This window comes from Megalopta genalis, chromosome 5 (genome assembly GCF_051020955.1).
Source record: "Megalopta genalis isolate 19385.01 chromosome 5, iyMegGena1_principal, whole genome shotgun sequence".
In the NCBI taxonomy this organism is placed as follows: domain Eukaryota; kingdom Metazoa; phylum Arthropoda; class Insecta; order Hymenoptera; family Halictidae; genus Megalopta; species Megalopta genalis.
In genome coordinates, this window is record NC_135017.1 from 10,034,016 (window position 1) to 10,050,588 (window position 16,573).

General features: G+C 40.1%; 1 protein-coding gene across 2 annotated transcripts in view; it reads right to left on the bottom strand.

The window, feature by feature from the left end:
- Nucleotides 1-16,573, bottom strand: part of LOC117220940 (adenylate cyclase type 6) — a 73,259-nt gene that overhangs the window by 28,980 nt on the left and 27,706 nt on the right. For both annotated transcript variants that reach the window (XM_033471407.2, XM_033471406.2), the window contains exons 6-7: nt 16,017-16,327; nt 530-679 (exon numbers count right to left, since the gene is read on the bottom strand). In XM_033471407.2, the coding sequence (XP_033327298.2) occupies nt 530-679; nt 16,017-16,327 (461 nt within the window). The remainder of the gene's footprint in view (nt 1-529; nt 680-16,016; nt 16,328-16,573) is intronic.

Sequence of the window (16,573 nt, forward strand, 5' to 3'; positions counted from 1 at the left end):
TGCAAACTGTGTTATTCTTCCATCCTATCTATCGATGTTTTGCATTCCGACTTTTCAACGCTTTGGTGAAGTCACAAATGCCATAATTTACAGGCCTTCTTCTGGCAGAAAGCTGACACGAGTGAAATTAACGTTCCGAAATTAGATACTAATTAAAATACATTCACCTTTAATTTAGTCAATTAAACGATGTAGATTCAGTTACAATATTCGCCTTAAAATTCATAAAATGATATACAGATTTAAATACGGTCCACTGTATCTCTGAATTTAACTCTGAAATTTATTGTTCTGTAATATATTTCGACGAGACACCTGGAAATTCCTTATGAACAACTGCTATAATTTCATATCTCGCGGCACTTTGTGCAGTCATTGTCAGACGGGAATGTTCAACGTATAAATATTGGAGCCTTTGTGAAGCGTAAGCAACAACGAAAACCATGACGTCGTTTCATTATTCCGCCAAGGAAAATGGGGTTGTTTCCTTGGCTATCAAGGATTTATGACATTCAAGGTGTACGCGTACCTGTTGCTGATTCTCCCTCTGTGTCGTCAGGCGTGCCTCGACGCATTGTCTCGTTTCGAGGAACGCTTGCCTTTGAGCCAGTTCCCTTGGGTGGTGGGTCAGGACACCTGCCATATTCGTTCCGCCAACCACGACAATAGAACTCAGTAACTGAAACAGAAAAATTTACCTTGCTTATGGTACTGTCGTACGTCACGAATTCTATCTTGTGACTTCTCGGTGTACTGTACTTATTTATACATTATTTACAAGATAACAGGGTGACATGGATCTTGTTATACTGACAAGGGATGTACAATTCTTACTTCAGTTGTAACTGTAGGATTAACAAAAAATAGTTTAAGCTTTAAGTTCAGTTACAATTGTTTTGGTAAAAATAGGGGTGGATTTATGTTAACCGAAATTGGGGTGGCTTTCATTTTTTTCAAAATAGTGATCTAAAATAGTGGCGGCTTTCATTGTAAGATAGTAGTGATTTGGAGTGATCTAAAAACAGTGGAACCTTTAAGAGTATTAAAAAACAATGATGGCTTTGATTCCCCTAAAAAACAATGGTCGCTTTGAAAGAGTCCTACAAGAATAGTTTTAACCTTAGCTTGTTCTAAAATAGTGATCGTTCCATCTCTTGAAAAAATAATAACAACTGTAAAGCTAAAATAGCATGGCTCATAAACACAGGCAGTAAAATGTCCACGGTTCGATTGAATAAGAAACAGAGCTTTGTTTAAAGGCGACGAGTGGAGACAATGGCTCGTCTGTAGAGTTTCCGATACTGTGGAAGTCCTTCATTGGTTCCGAGTCAGAGGTAGCAGCGCCGATGGTACGCGATGGGGTTGTAAACAGAGAACTTTTATCAGGGTCAGTCCTCAGGCTAAAAGGATCAGGGATCGGAGTCGGGAAACTATAACAGGGGATTATCAGAGTAGTCCGAGAGGGTTGCTGGAAAAGCAGGATAGTTACCGAGGGTAGGTATCTCCTCAGCCAACACATGGGTTGCTAAGCTCTGGCTTTCGTAATTGCAACTAATTCAATCTTGCCCTTTGCAGTCATTTTGGATTCTCGCGTCGATATTTATACGAGAATTTTCGCATCAATAATAATTATCTTGTTCAGTGTTCGTTTCAGATTTGAAATTTATATTTTAATTTATAGAAATAAGTTTATATTTTAGATGCATTCTTTCGTTTTGGTAATTTAGTTACACGAGTTGCAGAACGTTGGTTCCATTTTTTTTTAATTAGCTGTTCGTGTGTTAATTTATCAACAATTTTTGGTCGAAGTCCTATATTATCCCGTAGGTGTTTCCTTCTCTTCATGTATTCAGTATATTGTAATTATCGATCACTATTCTATTCAATAAAAGATTGACTGGTACGTTTAGTGTAGGGTGGTGCCGGCACAGTTCACAAATTAGGGGTGCCGAGATTGATTTCCTGGTCGGCACAGTAGGCAGTCCGAAATTGCCAACAGAAAAGTCTAGCCAAGCTGGTCAAAGGACCGGGTTTATTGAGTTTGCGAAGTCCGTTAGATGCCGATGTGCAAGTATACTAATTGCGGCGCCCTGGTCTAATTAAACTGACATCCCCAGTGAATAGGAAACACTTAGTACGCTTGTAACACGGCTCTTTGATCTAACTTGAAGGCGGTCCTGCCAGGCCGATGACGGACACTCCCTTGGCCCCTTCTTACCTGTCATGATTTATTAATCATGCCACCGTTTGGGGTCCATCGGAACCATACGATGCTCATTAGTTATTCAAGCCAATATTTGCCCGGACGTGTGGCAGATATTAACAATCCCAAAGGATCAAGCATTAGGTTGATTCGGGGCTGTTAATTAATAACCAATTAATGGACCATCGATCCTCGCTGTACGTAGGGTTTGCAACTTAAAATTGAACAATTATTTAATTTCTTCATGGATTTTAGTCCTTTTCCTGATTAATTGTTATTCGGCTAGTTGATCTATTTGCAACCACTTGTAGGATCGTCCGATTCCTTTCAGAGCTTCTAAGGGATTTTATACACTTCGTTTGGCGTGCCAATTAGGATTTTTCTTCGACAGAAAAATCTTCTCAAGTGTCTCACGCAAGATATAAATATTATTCTTTGCTATTTATATTGTAATTTATAGTGGAAAAATGTATTTAGACTTTGTCGGTACCGTACCCTATTTCGTCCATGGATAATTTTCTCGGTGCTTTCGAGGTGAGAAACGATGTTCCTCTTCAAAGGATAAAATTGAATAAGAAAATTCATTTTCTGGTCGAGGGGGTTATGCATAATCTACCGGGTATAAAACATCAAGACCGATTAGCCAGGTAATCGCAGAGGAAGCTGTCGGTGAATGATTAAAACCGTCGGGAGTTAGCTGGGTAATTATTCAGGAATTCTACGAGATTATTCGTTGCATTATGCACGGGACCACTTGCAGCCGAGTACGTTTTCACGTCTCGCAGTCAAATTGCAATTTGACCTACCTGTTCCTACCTATCCAACTCGGGCCAATTAATTATTTAGATTGCTGGATCTTGCATTAACCTCGGGATGATCTGTTTCGGATCATCCGATGACCTCGATTGTGTTAAATCCTCGTATCAAGAAAAATATACGCGATATACTGCAATGCATGTCTCAGTCTTCCAAAAATAGCTGGCTTCATTTATGATTCTGATTTCTAAGTTAGTAAAATGTTAAATATTACAGCAAGTAATATGAAATATTAAGTTTTTTAAAATATTACAGTAAATAATATGAAATATTAAAATTATTAAAAGTATATTTCTGTAAATATTCTAGTATATTGTCTTCAGGAAGTAAAATTAATTGGGATCAGAATAGTTATCAAGTTCTTTTCCCATCCCTTTTCCCATCTCTAGAATTCTTCTTATATTTTTATACTCGACTTACGGAGAATTTTTAAATCTTAATTCAACAGAATTTATGAAGTTATTTGTTGCACTAAATATGGAGATCGTTAACGCTTTTCTCTTTTTCACGCTTTTACCTGCGGTATCATATTTTTGATGAAACCAATATCCCTGAAACTCGAGGATTCGTCTCGGTTAGAATGTCTCTCTGCTTTTGCCAGTGTGAAGATCGACTGACATTTGGCTTCCATTTGGCAGAGTGCTTTAATCCGTCGTAAGTTCTGGCAAGATTCAATAAACGACCCAACGGAATTCATGGCTGCCCTGATGTTCAATAGGATGTTACTTAAACCGGGACAACTTGACGAGTTGTCTGCAGTACATCTTGCCGACTGTTACCAGAAGTTTGTGTCTTTTACGTGAATCGTGCCTTCGCTTGACGCCGTGATGCATCCCGGTGATATTTCCCCGGAACTTGGTTATCTCCGAATGAGTCGAGTGCCTCCTTAGTAGCAAAAGCACTGCTCCACTCGCTCGCAATCATTTGAAATTTTTTCGTCGGTGCTTTTAGGACATCCGAGCGATCGATAAAATTATCATATAGAGCATTTCGTGGACGAATCGGTACTCTAATTAAGTCGATCCCATCTGTATCTCATTTGCATTATCGAGTACTATCTCGCTAATTGCTTGAGGAAGTTTTACCACTCCTGGTGGTCAGATTTTACTTTTTTGGAAAGACTGCAGTCTTTTGAATTTCGCTTAATTCGTTAGCACAATTATTTCAAGATTTCCCATTACCTGCTTCGATAATTTATCGATGAAGATAATTGTATTTATTATACTCTCGCGGACAAAGGTGGATGCCTTTTAAAACAGGTTAACATTTTGAAAACTGGACCAGATGAGTTGAAGTTTTCTGAGATGTTAGAAGAACTAGTTTGCTAGACAATGTTTAAAAAAAATGTCAAAGGAATTAATAAATCACGTTTTTCGATTTTGTAATATGTCCGTATTAAAAATTTGAAGAACTAATTTATTAATTTGATTTTGTCATTCCATCCAGTGGCTATTTCTTTTTTAAATTTTACACATTGTAATAATACAAATTAGTCCTAACATCATAAAGAAATTCAATTCGCTTGATTCAATTTGAAAAAAGTTATTCCATTTGCCTGAGTGTATTCTACGTGAGTTCAATTTTGGAAAATGTTTCGGAACGACACTATCTATCAGGGGAGACAATGTTAATGCCAGAAGCGAGGGACGCGGACGTTTCGGTGCTTACGCGAACGTCTACCATACCCTGCATTCGATGCTGCTTTTCTGATCGCATATCCGATCATGTTCCGCCACTGTAGATCCTTCGCTTCAAACGCCAATTGAATCTTCCGGTTCAATGATCGCAAAATGTTTCGATCTTTCCTCTCGTGTGCATCCACCTGTGCATCAAACATAAGCCTCCATTTTTATCACCACCCGTCGCGATTCGCCGGCAAGGTGTGTGAGAAATATTGAAATATTTATCTGAAATATTGCTCGCTTGTTTTTAACATTTTACAAACAATATTTAACGGTACAGCGGACACAGTCTCATCGTTAAACCCGTGTTCGAAAATTCAGCGAATCGGATTCTCGTTATTAATTGGTTTTAGAACAGTGATGGCTTTGAGTCGCGGAAGCCATTCGAAAATAGCGGTCCGTTTAAAATTCATGCAAGAATAGCGAAGACTTCGAGTCCTCTAAAAATTGGGGTGAGTTTGAAAGTCTGACAAGAATAGTGGTGGCTTTAATTGGTTCTAAAATAGTGATCGTTTTGAATCGTCTTAAAATGGAGGTGTCTGCAGTACCAGCACCGTGAGAAATCAAATTATTTATCCGAAACATTCCTGGCCTATTTTTACCATTATATACAAACAATATCGAACGGTGCAGCGGACACATTTTCGTTGTCAATCGAGTGCCCGAAAATTTAGCGCATCGTAATCTCGATATTAATTGCATTCTTGCGTTTGGTTCCCATAATTCCAGCAATTCCATTTCTATCGTTAAACGCGTTCGATTTAATTGAATTTCGGCGACATGGAATTTAAGTGATGCACATCAACCATTAATTCCGGCCGTCCTTTATCGATGGATTCCATTAATTTTATCGGGGATTCCGCAAAATTTTGTTATACGACTGCAGACGAAACGGATGTATCCCGTTGCAAATTTTATTTACATTTTCGGAATTGTATTACGCTCTGTCGATGCTGGAAACGTGTCAAAGGCGGCGCGACGGTCGATAGGACATAAGCAAATTTTTCAGTCGCGAAATATCGAGGGATGAAATTCACTGTGGGGACAAAAAAAAAATATGTCCGCGCGGTTTCCACCGACAAAAGGATATCGTGTACGCGTGTTTACACGGCTTAAACCCAGATGCAATCTGTTACTCGTTAACAGATCCATCGGAACCATTGTTTCATCGCTGGTGGAGTAGTCTCTGGATACGGCGGCTTTGTCGGTATTAAAAACCTACAGCTGCATTCGGCCAACGAGGTCGTCAGATATCCTGTGGATCCGTACAGATCTCTGCAGATTTGTCCTTTGATGCAAAAGTTTCTGCGTGGTGCTGCTCTTTGTTTAATAATGTTGTTACCGTCACGTTGTTTTTGTTTCTTAATAGTATTGGATAACTGGTATTACGGGACGACAGTACGGTAATGATTCACTGATTATATAGACAGCTCTAATTCGTAGAATATATATGCAACATGTATTCAATAGTTAATACTAAATTCCCTAGATCGTTGGCGTTGCAAATTATCGCGTAGGTCAAGGTAGATCTTCAGGGATCATATTAACTCTTGAGGGTTTAAGGGGTCTACAGGATTTAAGGTACCTCTTCAGTGTTTAAAGTCTCTCTTCAGGGTTCAAGGTGTCTCTTCATAGTTCTAGTGGTCTCTTCAGGGTTCAAGGTGTCTCGTCATAGTCCTAGGGGTCCCTTCAGGGTTCAAGGTGTCTCGTCATAGTTCGAGGGGTCTCTTCAGGGTTCAAGGTGTTTCGTCATAGTTCTAGGGGTCTCTTCAGGGTTCATGGTATCTCTTCAACGTTCTTGGTAGTTCTTCAACACTCATTGTAGCTCTTCAGGGTTCGAGGCGCCTCTTCAGAGTTATTGGTATCACGTACTCTCCAAATTGGCCAATTTTTTAGTGAATCAATTAGCAAACCCTGTATAACTGTTTTCAATTGAACATGCAAATCGTGCATTATCAAAAAATGAATCGCAACGACATAGTAACTGACTACGTTCTTTTTCTCACGACATTTACCAGTCGATACTGTTTCTTTATTTATTTCCCGGAACATTGGAAAACGTTGAACGTTCTGTCAATTTGTCCGGAATGAAGGCAAACTGCACTCCCCTGTAGTCCACAAAAAGATTGAATCAGTAAAACGGCAGAATGGAAGCTCACCGTCGATTGTAAACGTACTTCGACTGCACTTTATTAATCACCTTTTTTCCCTATCCTTCTGCTGTACCCGGAGGATATACCTCCATGAAACCAATTCCACACTATAAATACACCGCCATGGATTCTCCAAACGGTCATGAAATATTCTTTTGAAATATGCGAATCTAAATGGTAAAATAACGATGTTGCTTGTTATTTATGGGGTCGACGCGTTCGAGATAGCCCCGTATTGGTAGCGTCGGTCCAAAGAATACGATGTTCCATCGCCAGGAGATTTAATGAAAGCTTCGATAAAAAGACTTCGCTTTTGTACGCGCGTTATCCGCGAGAGAAAAATCTATACACGTGTCTCGCTGTTCTGGGAAAAGCCCACTCTTCTCCCTCCGGAGTCGATCCCCCCCTGAGGCTTCGGCGAATACATTGTTAGACTTAGCTTTGTGTACGTCTTCGGTAATTTCGTTCCGCCTTTTTTTATTGAAATGAACGAATACATGAATAGTTCGAGCCTCGGCTGTCGGGATTCTGACGTCACGAGTACTGTTTTTGTTGGTTGTGATATCGGTCGGGAAACTGGTGCCTGAATCCTCCCAGGACGGGATTTGCAAATCTCTCCTGTGCTCCTCAGGATACGCCGTGGATGGGGTTTTGATGAATCAAGGAGCTTCACGAGAGCGAGCTCTGATGTACCTGCCTTTTCGTCGGTATCGATTTTTCGAGATAACACAATTTCTTGATTGGTTCCATTCTTAATCATCTGTTTGTGATTTTTATCCCGGTTGGGTTAGACACATTTTGTGATTGCGACGTTTGTCCGATTGATTCAAGGACTGTGCAAATGTAGTAAGCTCTTTCTGACGGGGTTGTAATATTTCTTTAGGGTTTGAGGTATCTCTTCAGGGTTCGAGTTATTTCTTCAGGGTTCGAGTTATTTCTTCAGGGTTCGTGTTATTTCTTCAGGGTTCAAGGTACCTCTTCATGGTTCTTCATGGCGTCTTTTCTGGTTTCCAGAATACTTTGAGAATACTTTGAAACATATAACCTAGAAAAAATTTGCTCATCAAGTTCGCTCGCTTAATTTCTAATTACGGAAGATAATAACAGGTTGAATTGAGCTAATCTCGTTGGGCCATTGTTTACTGTGTTTCGATCAGAGCGACTCCGATTAATGAAAAATTCATATTGACAAGATTCATAATCCATCGATATCCCATTTATGCCAGCGGATGGGACCAGTATCTTCTGATCTCAATCCTATTAAATATTATCGATCCGGGCGCGCGGCCGTTTCGTGCAGAATCGTCGCGGAATCGTTTTCAGGAAGACTCGAAGAAGCACATTCTCGCCCCGGTCCGATCCATCGATTTTGCATTAAATCGATGCTCACACGTTCCGCCGGAAGCGACTCGGAACGATGAAGGACGTCGCGTTACACCGAGAGCCAAGTGCCTAGCATGCTGATGGAAAAGTTAATCGAGTTTCGTGAATCACTGTCAGACCATCTTCCTCCCCTGATATTCCGTTCCAGTTCCCTTCTTCAGCTTCTGTTTCTGAAAATCCGCCGTGGCTGACTGACACTCGTTCGGTCCTTCTGCGTGCATCCCGCGTTCCTGTGGTCTTTGATCCTCCCACTACCGGACATTAAATCGATGCCAATCCCTATTTCTAGGTTATTTCGCGATTGAAGACACGCTGGTATTCAATCCAAAATGGTCTGTTTCGCTCGATTATTTCCAATTAAAGATATCATTCATTTTCATCGTTATTCGGTCTACTTCTGTTCTTGAAAAATTCTCTCAGGCAGAAATCCATTCAATTTATAGAGATATTTTTCGATATCTTTTCAATTTATAGAAATTGCTTCATTTTCTAGAAACCCTTTCAATCTTTTGTTAACTTGTTCAATGTTTAGAATCCTGTTCAATATTTCACAAGTAACAAAAAAATTGTCGAATTTAACGAAAATGTACTTAATCGAAAAAATTGTCGAATTAAAAAAATGTGCTCAGTATGAAATAATCGTTGAATGTTAAGAAATGTGTTAAATTTTAAAACACGCGCTCGGCTTTAATAAATCGGTTCAACTTGTAAAAATGTTTTTAAATTTTAGCAATCCCTGCTGAAAAGATTGCTCCCGTAGGTTTCTTCACTCTTCCATAACACAATTTCATTCGAAATGATAGAATGTCATAAAAACTGTTACGAGTGTTTCGCTGGCCAATGTAATTATTGAATTACGAAACATTGGAACGAGCGGGAGTGTTGAAATAATAGTGCCACGGTGGGATTTGCTTGACGGTAAAAATAGCAGTTGTTAATTGATTGAGGCTTTGGAACAGATGGCTGATAAATGCCTTTGCTGATGTTCCGGGGGAAGATTGTTGAGAGCAGATCTCGAATCCCAAGCGTCCCTTGAACGCTCGTTAACCGAGCAATTTCGCAAATGGCTGCCAACTCTCCCTTTTGCGTTCCTGCGCGGTTAAGTTCCCTGGGAACAGACATATTTTCTCGATTTAGCCGCGTGCGTGTCCGATACTGTGATTTGTCATGATCAAAGCAACTTTCTGACTTTCGATTTTATTTACAAGCCTCGATAACTCGCTCACGTTTCTTCGTCGTTCTTTCTTCGAAGTTAAGTGGATTTCTCTTTCAGTCTTCAAGAATTCATCGATCATTTCTTCAAAAAGTAAAGACAATTCTGTTTCCATCGTGACGTGGAAAATTTTCATAGATCTTCATTATACTTCATGAAAAATTCTCGAGAATTTATGATCTTCAAGTTTTGCACTTGAAGAATTCATCTATCATTCCTTCAAGAAATAAAGAAACTTCTGTCCCTATTGTGACATAGAACATTGTCATAAGTCTTCATTTCACTTTGTGGAAAATTCTCGAAAATTTAGTTGCTCGCGAATTTTATCTCTCTATGATTTAAATTCCCAGGTATTAAAACTTTTTTAATGGGAGTAATTATTTTTATGAAGTTTTATCTTCGTGAGTTGTTATTATTAGAAATTCTTAAATATTTTATGAAGATTCTCGACTGCTTTGAAACTTACTTTTCAAGCCGAATTCATGCTTAATCGTTTACAATTTAATTTCGATCGTCTCTTCTACAGGATTATACATTAAAAGATTCGAAATCTAATTATCCTGTGGAGAGGGATTAAGACGAATCGGTCAATAAAGCCGAGAATAAAAATGCCTGCGGGTCCAATAAGCGAGGTTTTATATCATCTGTATGTCAGCCAGCTAAGAACGTAGAGTGCAGTTTCTTCTCTAAATATATTTTTAATGGTCTCGATCTCCTCGTCTGCACAAAAGCGATGGCATTTTCAAGATCGTCGATGGGGGAATCATTCGCGCGTTCGAAATGTATGATTCACCGGAACGTTTCCGTTCGCCGGTCACCGTTTCTCTTCTGTTCAGTCCATCTTCGTAGCCGCATTGCAATTTTACAAATTGTCGTGCCAGCGCCGTTGTGCGATTTTTTCCCGTGCCGACAGACCAAACAGATACGTTTATTTTCTGCTGCACCCGACTGCTGAATGACTTTTCAACTTGTCCGATCGTTTCGCTCCGCACGATTTCCTTTTACTTTAAACCACCGCCTTCGCTCCTGCAAACATTCCGATTCTGCCCCGACTCACAAGCGTTTCATTCTATCTTCTAAATCAATTTTAAAACAATTTAAGCTCCCGTTTTGGGCGGCTGTTTCTTCGGTAAACTTTTAAACGGGATTTATTTTGGTAAACAGAATGATCGGAAATTAATTATTCTGATACTTAATAACTGTTTCAGCCTTGAGACATTTAATTTTATTTTCCAAGTTAATTAAGAAAGAATCTATCCTCGAGTTCTGAGCTATAGTTTTAGAAATTGTTGTGCTATATCTCGACACAATTATAATCGCGGGAAATTAATTATTTAAATCTTGAAAGGTTATGAACAACGTACCTATTTTATTGAGCTATTCTCTTTTAGACATGATGAATGCCATTCTTTTAATTTAAAATATCATAGACTCTTTCAATTTCTTATAAATTTCTGTAAATTGGAAAATTACACAAGGATGGTAAACACACAAAATCTCGGGTTTTTCCTCAGCCAAGATATAATGAAAAATGTGGAACCGTCGCGTAAACTTTTCGGTGCAGTTTACCTGGTCAGAATCGCATCGAGTATTCAGCCTTATAACGAATTCCTTTTGCCGGGGTCATTCGAGGTGTCTCGCAACGTGAAGTCGGCGCTTTGACAGCTTGTACAGGCTTGTCGGGATTGAAGAGCCTTGTTCAAAGGGTGTCGGACACCCGGTAGACGCGTCGAGCAGGAGATGTCTCTAATAGAGGTGGACGTCACGTCCTGACCGCGGTGTGATTGCAACCCCTGTCTTGACTTCAGATTCGCGGCACCCTTTCAAAGAGGTAGCCGGGTGTCGAGAGTAGGGGCAGTGATGGCAGGAGTCACGTCGCGTCGAGTAATTCGTCGTTCCGTGAACAGTTATGAGGAACGTTTCGACGATCGTGTCATCCTACGTGCCAGTGTCGCGCGGACGGTTTTATTCGCCCTTTAGACTTCAAATGAATCGTTTTTCATTCGAATATTGTTGCCTGGGGGCTGCGGACGGATCCACGATAATTTAGGGTGATGACTTTAATGTATTGATTGATCTCGGTCGTGTCTTTAATTTCTTCTTCTTCTCGGGAAATTGCTCGTATAAACGAGTACTTTTATATTAAAATATTTATCATTTGTTTTCTGATGATTATTTATCATTTTATTCAAATTACGTTATTTATTTCCTGAGCATTTCTTACTATTATTTGCATTGTTGGGTAACATTAAAGTAGCTATTATTTACTTATTTTTGTTATTATCTATGACAGTTATTTAAATTAATATTATTCATTCAAAAACTAGCTTACTAGTAGCATATCTTCATCGGATCTTTTTAGGTAATATTTTTTATAGTGCTTGTTTTAGGAAAATTCTAGAAAAAATTCTGCAATTACGATGAAATTTCGTTGTTATCCTTATCTTCCCTAGCCATGGTATTCCCACAGTCGACTTTATCATGATTCCCTATAATTGTCTTTGTCTTCATTTACCAAAGTGTCGTTCGAAATGGCTAGAAATAATTTCGCCAAGAATGTACGATTCACTGAGCATTTATAATACTCCCGGCAGATTAATTTGAAACTAGAGAGCGATTAATCTAAATGGAAGGGCGAAATATAATGCTGACTACATTAGTCGGAGCCAGTGTAGGGTATCAGGTATTCCGAGACAGGGTTTCTGTGCATCAATAAACGTCGAAGGGGTATCGACTATCTTTCCCGAGGCTTTCAGTATAATAATACTTAAATAAATTGCTCCGCGACGACGAGAGCGTGCCGGGTTGCTTGATGGATGAAGACACAAAGCTGTTAGGAAATCCAATAAGAACGAACTGTTTCCGTGAGATTTGAGTGTCGACCCTGTCAGCTTTATGCTTTCCCTGCATCGATCTGTTTCCTTATCTCTTATCGTTTAACGCATATGTCCCCTGTATATAAATATCTCTGTATACCAGTGACGTATCGTTCGCTTTAAAAACTGCACACTGAAGCGACTGCGTTCTAGGAAATTAATTTCAGACGAAAACACGTCATTTTACAATCGTCGAGCAAAAACCAGAATATCGAATTTCGTTTGGAAGTCAGTTTCATATTATACCAATTCATTTTCCTGTCTTCTGCATTGTTAACTATACTCCAACGCGAATTTTCTGCTACATATAAAAACTCGCCGGCTGTGTTATTTCCTGCAATATTGTGCTGAAAAATAATTGGAGAAATATGTGGATTTTGCAGCAATATTAATGCAGTATTACGTTTTCTTGAAATATTTATTACATTTAATGGAATGAAAAATTTGATATTAGTACCGTGATTAATTCTTCGGAAATACATATTTTAACTGTCACTGTTTAGGTTTTCGATGTTTAAATTATTTAGATTGATAGTAATCACTTGACCGTTTAGTTCGTACCTGATATATATGCTAGAACCACATTGTAATTTAGTTATAATGGCTGTACTATAACTAGGCTTGCAATGTAATGTTGCAACATAATCTTACAATTTAATGCAACAGTGTAATATTATCTAGATAACATTCATACAGTAGAAATATAATATAAATCTCCATTAAAAAATATACTGAATAAATAAGTTATTCTTTACTATATATTCTCATTATGTTGTACCGCGATGAAAATTTAACGGACAATTTCTTCGTGATTTCTACAATAATGTTTGCGACCATACCGGAAATCGGGCGACAGGTACTCGATATTTTTCGTACGATAATGTCGTCCAGTTTCCCGTCGCGTACTGTCGTAAACAGTCATTGAATAATTCAGGCGAGACGCGACGGGATGAATTGAAATTTTCGCAGCCGTTCCCCGGTCGTGGGTGGCGGCTTGAAAAATGGTGTTTCGCATGGCGTCGCGTCGCGCACCGTCGCGCACCGTCGAGTCGTGTCCTCGGAGTTTCTCATTTGTCGGGGGCGAGACACCGTGCGCGCACGGGAGCACGCCGCAGCGGAGCAGCCCGTGAATGCCGAGCAATTTTGCCCTTTGATACGGTTAAACCTTCCGGGGACAAAGGTCCTGGATTAATCGAACAAAACACGATCAGCGCGCCCGCCGTCCCGAGTAATGGCAACTCGCGCTAATTAGACGTCAATTTCAATATCCGGTAATTTCTCGGGCGCGATTCCGCGTGTCAGGAGGCCTCCGTTTCGACTGCAAGGAGCTTGATTAAACGCGCAAATTAATTTTTCCGTTTGTGACCCCGTCGCGTTCTTCTACCGTTGGTCCTCGTGAATGAATTCCTTTACGCGTTCGTTAGCGCCGTTTGTTCCACTCCCCTGGATACGGTATTCTTTTGTTCCTCCGTCGTTTATGTGTAGTAGAAAATGCGATTGTCAAAGAACCGTCGTAAATTGCGCGTGCGTCAATCCGCTTTTCAATAAACGTTCGCTTCTAGTGCAAAATTCTCTACGATATTATTTTTTTCTTGAATCACGGTGCAATTTTAAAGAATTTTATAATTGTTGCGCACTTTGAAACAATTTAGAAAATTGTGGTGCAATTTGAAAGAATGTCAAAGCTATAGCGCAATTTGAAAAAATATTAAAATTGTGGTACAATTTCAAAAGATTGTAAACAATGGTACAGAAAACAATTATTTTATTGTTTACGAATTTGCATTTTGTCGAATAAATGTTTTATTCAGGTCTGTAGAATCGATTTTTTGGAGGGTGAAGGGCAAGTGAAATGTAGGTCAGCGATTATGGATGTTATCTAACGTTCTATTGACAAATAATTGGCCAGCGATTTGCCGTCATTACACTGTTGACCGTCGCTTTAGTTCGAAATAGTTTCTCCGTGACGTGGCACTGTCTGCGCGCAAATCGCGAGAGCCATTATGCCAGCGACAAAATCTTCTATTCAACCGGCATTTGTAGGTATACGAATCTCTATCGTCCATACGCGCTTCGCTAATCCTAGCGGGGCATTGCGTCAGTTATCCTCTGTGATTTTGTGTTCGTTAACCGGTCCGTTCGCCTATTGTTGATCGTTAGCATTCGGTCATCAAAGATTTAACCACTTGGCGATTTGATGCGTCGGATACACTTTTGTTTGAGTCCCTTGATCCTACGTGACAAGTTCTATTTCAATCACAAGCTAATAAAATCCCTATGAAGCTAATATTGTAATTGCATCACTGATAAAAAATATTCTTCATGGATGCATTTGTTATAGAGAATACATCATAGATACATTTTGGATATCAACTGCGCCGTGATTGCAATTTCTGTAAAAAGTGGATCGCTATAAAAAATGCATCGCGATTGCAATTTCCGTAAAAAGTGCATCAGGAATGCATGTTGTGCAAAAATAGCATCCTCAATGCGCTCCGACTGAGACCTGCATCGTGAACGCATTTTGAATAAAACTTGCATCGTGAATGCATATTGAATAAAAGATGCCTCGTAAATGCATTCCAAATGAAAAATGCGTCATGAATGCATTTCGTATAAGGAGCGCGTCAAGAATTTATTCCGGATTGCGTCACGTATGCAATTTTGGGGTACATCAAACTGATTTTACGGCTTCCTCGATACCGCGCAAGGTGCATTTAATCGAGGCGTTATCACGGCGGGGTGAACGCTCCCTGCAATTTTCCGGTGCATCTTAGTTGCACCTCCTGATCCACCGGCGGTCTATTATTAACACGTACGTTGCAACATAGTGTGTTGTGCCATGATAGCGTGTTCCGCCGGTATCTCGATTCAGCGACGCGTCGATTGCACCGCTTGCGGATAATAATCGCGTCGTTACCGAATCCCTGGTTCCTGCATATGCAGTCTCTCTCTCTCTCTCTCTCTCTCTCTCTCTCTCTCTCTCTCTCTCTCTCTCTCCTCCCTCGTTCAGCCATTGAAGTTTCTCGTCTGCGGCGCAACGCTGCCGGCCGACGGAGCTTGCGGCATTCAAATTCCTAGACGACGGTTTTCGTTGACAGCCTGCACGCGACTGCTCCCTGGCTTCCGCCTACCGCGACTATTATTACCCGCGTCGTTGAGTCACGCCCGGTCGGGATATTTGTAGTCCCTGTAATTAGGGACTGTCATCCGCCTCATTAGTGTCACTATTCATAGATTCTTTTCGATGTAATCGATGTCTCGGGCAGTTTATTTTATCGCCGGGCGTCGTAATCGTTTGCGATATTATGGAGCTTGTAGTCGTTAGGCTGTCATTACAGTCGGACTCTACCATCTGTATGGAGATTTTGTATTGTACTCGCTTGTTATATCCATTATAATTTTTACCGTGTCTAGGTACCTTCTAGTCACTTGTCATCTCTATTTGAATTTTTATTGAATCCGAAATCGTTTCTCGTGTAATTTGCTTAGGCATATTTTCCACCCTTGAAAAATCCTCCCTCCCGTATAAATTGGACGAAAGGTCTCTAACTGATTAGGGTAAGAAGTACTCGTTTTCTCGAGCTCTGGAGAGCGCAGCCTTTCGCAGCCAAATTCGCCCGGGCGATGTAATGACTGTTTGAAATCACGCGAAACACCGATCAACTGGCGTTACGTAATGGCACTTACGTGTTCCATCATGGCTGGATAATGGGATGGGTAGAGGGCGAATGCACCGATCAAGTGCGCCACGGAGAAAATGAAGCCGGCGACGCATGCATATCGTAGACGAATTGGTAGGAGGGCGTAGGCCATGTAGATGAAGAAAGAAACAGCCCAGGCTGCTGCTAATGGTCCTCCACTTCGATGTTCCTTCGAGCCTAGGGCTAGGTGGACGTTCAATGAGACTTGCAGGGCCAGCAGGGTCACCAGAATGATCACACTGACCCCTGCTAACCATACTTCGTTCATTCCTGGTCTCGATATCGCTGCCACCAACACTAGAAGCAGAAAAACCTATCGTTTAAGAATTTCACAAATACAGTGCAACATTTATTTAATGCTCTACTCCATTGAGTAATTAATAGACTGCGAATTTTTATGTAGAATAAAAACTTTTTTTATAAATTGCACCGAACTGGAACAAGATTGAAATTTCGATCTTTATTTAATAACTTCAGTAAGTTGTTAGTAATATATAGATAATCTTGAATTTTGTTAGTCCCTGTACTGTTTCAAATGTGATG